At 38.0% G+C, this 7,278-nt stretch overlaps 1 protein-coding gene across 5 annotated transcripts in view; it reads right to left on the bottom strand.

Annotated features, from left to right (window-relative positions):
- The window catches only part of LOC106869674 (uncharacterized protein MAL13P1.304), a 107,772-nt gene that overhangs the window by 37,688 nt on the left and 62,806 nt on the right, over positions 1-7,278 (bottom strand). For all 5 annotated transcript variants that reach the window (XR_001409429.2, XM_014915492.2, XM_014915493.2 and 2 more), the window contains exons 2-3: positions 2,028-2,203; positions 171-341 (exon numbers count right to left, since the gene is read on the bottom strand). Coding sequence is in view for 4 of the 5 variants with exons in the window: in XM_014915492.2 (XP_014770978.1) it covers positions 171-341; positions 2,028-2,203 (347 nt within the window). In the remaining variant the exon portion in view is untranslated. The remainder of the gene's footprint in view (positions 1-170; positions 342-2,027; positions 2,204-7,278) is intronic.

Raw genomic sequence — 7,278 nt, 5'->3', positions numbered from 1 at the left:
ATAATAATAATAATAATAATAATAATAATAATAATAATAATAATAATAATAATAATAATGATGATGATGATGATGATGATGATGATGATGATGATGATGATGATGATGATGATGATGATGATGATGATGATGATGATAATCATGATGATGATAATAGTAATGCAACTTACTTTTACTCGAGCTGATGAAATTCCAATACATTCAGCAGTATCGTCAATCATCTTCCAACAATCACGGGAAATGGACACCATTCCTAGTTGCCATTGTGACTCCAGAAAGGCCAGCTGTGTTTCATTGAATTCTGAACATTTGCGAACAGGCCTCTGCTCAACAGCATTATTCTGTAAAGAGGACACATACAGAGATGGAGGACGATTCAAAACAATAGAGAATTAGCATAGCAGTAGATTACAGATTCAGAGTTCAAATCTTTCCCACGTCTACTTTACTTTTCCCTCTTCCTACATAAACAATGTGGAGGCACAATGGCCCAGTGGTTAGGGCAGCGGACTCGCGGTCATAGGATCGTGGTTTCGATTCCCAGACAGGGTGTTGTGAGTGTTTATTGAGCGAAAACTCCTAAAGCTCCGCGAGGCTCCGGCGGGGATGGTGGCGAACCCTGCTGTACTCTTTCACCGCAACTTTCTCTCACTCTTACTTCCTGTTTCTGTTGTGCCTGTAATTCAAAGGGTCAACCTTGTCACACTGTGTCACGCTAAATATCCCAGAGAACCACGTAAAGGGTACACGTGTCTGTGGAGTGCTCAGCCACTTGCACGTTAATTTCACGAGCAGGCTGTTCTGTTGATCGGATCAACTGGAACCCTCGACGTCGTATGCGATGGAGTGCCAGCAACAACATAAACAATGTTCCAGATGATTATATAACATAAGCAGTGAAGTCAAACTAAATGATTACAACCTTTAAAAATAGGGTCCAGCAAGGAAACATTTACAATGACTGGAAAAACAAACCAATGCGGGAGTTGCTAGATGGTTGCTTGATCTGGTAGAAATAACAACTAAATTTCCTTTAAACCACACCATACTGTCTTTAAAAAGATGGATACATTGGAAAGAGATAGTGGATCGTGCATTCTAGAGTATTTTATTCCTGGGAGGGGATGGCTAAAATACTTTTGATCGTAGGCCCACATAATCAAAGCAACCACGGAGTTAAAGTAAAAGCTACAAACTCCTGAATTCTTCCTAGAAATGTTAGCACATCTGATTCAATTAGGGGTTAGCTCTGATAGCTATGTTCTAGTGTACAATATGAAACTGGGGACAATCAGCAGTTTTATTAAGTTATCTGATTTTGAAATTGAAATCAAACCAAATTCGAAGACTGACACCCATGCCAACCTCTCGTTCATTGGACACTAAACTCTGCTTGCGAAGCCCTGTTGGGGCAAGTGAAATCTAAATCGTAATTGAACCATATTCGATGACTGGCACCTGTGCCAGTGGAGCACTAACAGCACTGTCCGAGCGTGATCATTGCCAGAGCAGCTATCTGGCTTCCGTGCTAGTGGCACGTAAACAGCACCATTTGAGCGTGATTGTTACCAGCGTCGCCTTACTGCCACTTGTGCCGGTGACATGTTAGAAAATCATTCGAGCGAGGTTGGGATAGGTTTTATGGCTGGATGTCATTCCTACTACCAACTAATTTACAGATCAGACTGGGTACATTTTACAAGGTACCAACATTGGTGAGGTCTGTTTTGGCATGGCTTTTACAGCTGAATTCCCTTCCAAATGCCAACCATTTTACAGAGTGAACTGGATACTTTTTACATGGCACCAGCACCAGCAAGGTCACCAAGAAATTTTTAAGACAAACACACACACACACAAGAATAAAAAAGAGAATGAAAACAACATAGAGAATGAAACAAAAACTGGCAGCACACCAAACTTTGAAAACATGGACCATGAATGAGCTGGTAGAAGAATTAAAATGTTGAGAACAATTCAACTTTCTGAAATGACGCATCTTATAAAGCTAAAATTTATATACTGACCTGTACTGATCGTGCACTACGTCCCCTTCGAAGTTCAATGTGGGATTCTGAATCTGGTGTCTGCATGGTTTGTTCTTTGTTTGTTGTGTCAGAATCACTTATGTTGTCTTTGGTCTTAGAGCTTTCATGGCTTTTGGTTTTTGCAGGTGACCAAATAGGTTTTCTTTGTTGAGAATCTGTAAAAAAACAGCAACAAAAACACAATGGAAGATTAATGATTAATTAAATAGAAATAATTCTTTCTAATTTTGGCACCAGGCCAACAATTTCAAGGGAAGGGTGAAAGTTGATCACACCAACTTTATTTAACACCCCACTGAAAAGATAAGAGGCAAAGCTAACCCCAGAGGAATTTTATCTTAGAACCTAATGAGTTGGAAGAAATGCCATTAAGCATTTTGTCTGATGTGTTAATGATTCTGCCAAGTAAGGCTAATATTTCTTCAGTTATCATAGAGAGTCTTACAATACTGAATATAAATATCCAGTTTCATAACATGCCACTCTGCTTATCATTTTAAACAGATAAATACAATATTATGATTTACATTTAAAAAATAATCCAATGAGACAGACAGACAAGCTGTATTCATAAGCAGGTTTTGATTGGAATACACATAAAGTTGTGAATCTCGCCAAAAAAGAAGTGACCCATTTCAAAATATATGATAGTAAAATAAAGCATAACCTTCTGATTTGCAAAGTAGCTTACTGGATTCTGTGAGACAGAGAGGGAGAGAGGCGAGAGAGAGAAAAAAGAGGGGGAAGAGGAAAGCATTGCTCCTACATTATGTAAACAGCAAAATTGTCGACAAACTTGTAAAATATTATTTTAGAATGCTCCATGACCTTCGTATTTGATTTTATTGTATTTACAATCATAGGCACAGGTTTAGCTGTGTGGTTGAGACGTGTTGTCTCTCGACTACATGGTTTTGGTTCAGCCATATTGTGTGACACATTGGGCAAGTGTCTTCTGCTTGAAGCTTTGGGCTGACCAATGCCTTGTGAGTGAATTTGGTAGATGGAAACTGGATGGGACCTGTTGTGTGTACCGTAAATCCTCGAGTATAGTCCGCCCTTGAGTATAATACGCAGGGGATTTTTAGGGGGCTGTACCTCAGAAAAACCTAAACCTTGTGTATAATACGCACCCCTTCTCTAACTTTAGTCAAGGAGGTCTATATAATGTCCTTGGTTTGTAAACATACATATACGGTAACGTCCTTTATTATTATTGTATATATAACATAATGCAAACGTGTAGCTTTTTTTGTGCACTTTGTTTGCAGAAAATAAAGAAATAACAATAATAACATCAGTGAAAAATAAATATAGCTTTAGGTATTAGTTTAAGGTATTTTCGCACCCGACATCACAAAATGCGTCTGAATAAACATTGCCGGACAGCAAATAGAGACTCGGACATTGCTTAGAAAATATTTTTCATTTTTAACCTCGTATATAGTATGCACTAGGGATTTTGACCTTTAGATTTTGGGAAAAAAATGCGGATTATACTCAAGGATTTACAGTATGTGTGTGAAAGTGTGTATGTTTACATTGAACATTTTGTATGAAAAAGCACTGAGATACAAACAGTAGTGTTTTTAGACATTTCTTGTTGACAAATTGTCTGCCAGACTTGTGCTTTTGAAAGCAAGTAGAATGAAAAATTATTCACTTGGAAAAATCTGATAAAGGTTAGCAACAGGAAGGATATTTGGCTGTAAAACAATGCTTCAGTAATTTGTATTTGTCAAGTCCAGTGGTTCTCAACCAGGGTCCATATAAGATTTTGCTGTTAAAATTCATGCGCAATAAATTGGTCATACTTTTACAATACACAAAATATTCTAACAATTATTTTTATAATTCCAAATAATATCTAATCATAATAAATACAATAGGATTTTTTAAAACACTGAATGGCTATGAGGGTCCAGTAGAGTAGAATAGGAATCAAAGGGGTCCATAAGCAGAAAGTGGTTGAGAACCACTGGTCAAACCCATGTTAACGAGGGAATATGGACATGAAACAAAAATGAAAATATACATATGCACCTGCACAGAAAATCAAAGACATCAGGGAACTTTTGTATGAACACTTGACCAGCAAGAAATAAGTCAAGGCTTCTCTAATCACACCCTATTGTCTTAAAAAAGGAAACACACACTGGATAATATAGTTTTAGATTTGCAAAAACAGAGTCAAAGTACGTCAACATCAGCAATACCAAAATCAAATCAAATGGAAATAGGAGTTGTGAGCCCCGTGCCCGTAGCATGTAAAAAGCACCATCCGAACGTGGTCGATGCCAGTGCTGCTTTGACTGACTTCTGTGCTGGTGGCATGAAAAAAACACCATCTGATTGTGGTCAATGCCAGCTCCTCTGGCCCCTGTGCTGGTGGCACGTAAAAAGCACCCACTATACTCTCGGAGTGGTTGGCGTTAGGAAGGGCATCCAGCTGTAGAAACACTGCCAGATCAGATTGGGGCCTGGTGCAGCCTTCTGGCTTCCCAGACCCCAGTTGAACTGTCCAACTCATGCCAGAATGGAAAACGGATGTTAAACGATGATGATGAAAGAATGATTGTGGGTGAAATACTTTTGATCATAGCTCTATTCAGGACAGACCAGGGCCTAAACAACAACAACAACAACCATATGTCAAGGTCACTTGACTGAATAAAGCAGTGCAATTTTCAATTACAGCTAGTTCTAGTGCATAAAAACCCAGTCCAACTACTTCGAATACCTAAGTAGATAAGCAACAGGCCAGTAAACTGCAACAGTATTGACTCCCAAATTACTACTTCCACAACAAAGGAGAAGAAAAAAAAAAAAAAATCCATGCAACATCAATCTATTGTACTGAATTGCTAAGCTTATAGAAACTCTCCCACAAAAACATCAAACCCCTTTTGTCTGAATTGAATAAAATCATTAGTGAAAAACACAAAACATCAATCTGGGATAGGAATATGTCTAGTACAGGACTTGTGCTAAACTAATCCTTTAGTGAATCATTGAAACGTAAGTAACCATCCATAAAGTTGGTATGTGTCTATTCTGGTTCTAAAACATTTATTGCACAACATAACTTCTACCTCTGCACCATCCATTATAGTTATCTGTTTTAGACATACATCTAATGCAGATAACCAGAATGCTGTATTTTACAGCATATATGTCAAAGTAGTGCACAGCATAAACTCGTAGTGTACACATTCAAACATGGTCACTATCGTTCCAAATCCTTGTTGCATTTCACATGGAAATTTTGGTCTTCCAAAATAGTTTAAGTGTATAGGTTGACCTACTTTCTTTTTTGCTTGTAAATTATTGTCTGAATAATTGAACCTGTATGCTGAAAATATGGCAACTGAACTCGGTTTTGTAAACCAATAAAAAGGTATGTCTGTTGTACAGGGCTGTCATTGTATATGATAATGAATTATGTACCACCTGATGTACTTCGAAGGGCATCATACAGAAATTGTACCTAAAACTCCTTGTTTGTATTTTTTTTCTTTTTGCCAAGCATATTGGGGCATTGCTTTGAAAGGTTTAGCTGAACACAATGACCCCAGTATTTATTTCAAAGTTTGGTACTTATTCTATCAGTCTCTTTTGGCAGCCCACTAAGTTCTCAGGATGTAAACAAACCAACAGCGGTTGTCAAGCTGTGGTGGGGGGACAATCAGAAATGTGCGCACATACATACACATTACACATGCACACACACTTATATACAAATATACACATACACACACACCACGTGCAAGCGCATAACAGGCTTCCACACAAATTCTGTCTATCAAACACATTCACTGGTCGACCTGGGCCTACAGTGAAGACAGGTATCCAAGGTGCCATGTAGTGGGACTGAAACCAAACCCACATGATTACAAATCAAGCTCCTCAACCACACAGCCATGTCTGTCTTTAGAGACAAGCATTACACCTACACTTAATACCTACAAATCACTCTGATCGCTGATTAACATCGGATGTCTTATTCCCAGATGTGTACACAGTACCACAGCAGATTCAAATCAGGACCCTTTGTTTCTAAAGGGTTAATAACGTTATCTCGTAGACCATGCATCATACATACATGCAACAGTAACCTCAAAGAAAGACCACAATTGGAGATGAAACATAAACAGACATAAGCGTAGGAGTGGCTGTGTAAGTAATTTGCTTACCAACCACATGGCTCCGGGTTCAGTCCCACTGTGTGGCACCTTGGGCAAGTGTCTTCTACTATAGCCTCAAGCCGACCAAAGCCTTGTGAGTGGATTTGGTAGACGGAAACTGAAAGAAGCCCGTCGTATATATATATATATATATGTGTGTGTGTCTGTGTTTGCCCCCCCAACATCGCTTGACAACCGATGCTGGTGTGTTAATGTCCCCGTAACTTAGCAGTTCGGCAAAAGAGGCCAATAGAATAAGTACTAGGCTTACAAAGAATAAGTCCTGGGGTCGATTTGCTCAACTAAAGGCGGTGCTCCAGCATGGCTTCAGTCAAATGACTGAAACAAGTCAAAGAGTAAAAGAGTATACATATTTTGGTTTTTTTCAGCTTTGAAGCTAATGTTAATCACCTGAAATATATTTTTTTTTAGCAGTAAATCATCCAAAAACAATCAATAACCGTAGAATGTGATCGGCAATGCAATATAATCGTGAAACAATTGAGCAAAATTAGGTCTGGCTCAGTAGTGCAGAAATATTCTACATAAGAACTACATTAGAAAATAGTATGAAATGTCAATGAATCTAGCAGTCCAAAGGTCAGGACTTAGGTTTGGTTACTTGGCATTAAGAAATGACAAACTAGTGTTCCCATGGACAGGAGGTAACATTCCAAGACAATCTAATACCTGCTGATGACAGCAAGTTCAACTGCAACAGAATAACATTTTAGAAATCCAATACCCTAATTGTTTATTGTGGAATTTATTTGATCAACTGCAGAAGGATGAAAAGCAAAGCTAATTTCAACAGGAATTTGAACTCAGAATGTAAAGGGATGGAACAGAATAGTACATGGCATTTTGATTTCTTTTCTATTGATTTTGTTGCTTCACCATTCTTGTACATTGCTAAGAATCGTTTAGTACTGTGCACTATATTTGCTACTCCATTGTCTATTTAGAATTATATAAATAAACCTCAGTGTGTGTGTGTGTGTGTGTGTATATATATATATATATATATATATATATATATATATATA

This window comes from Octopus bimaculoides, chromosome 5 (genome assembly GCF_001194135.2).
Source record: "Octopus bimaculoides isolate UCB-OBI-ISO-001 chromosome 5, ASM119413v2, whole genome shotgun sequence".
In the NCBI taxonomy this organism is placed as follows: Eukaryota; Metazoa; Mollusca; class Cephalopoda; order Octopoda; family Octopodidae; genus Octopus; species Octopus bimaculoides.
The sequence above is the reverse complement of the archived record's forward strand: the minus strand, read 5'-3'. Positions and strand labels throughout refer to the sequence as shown.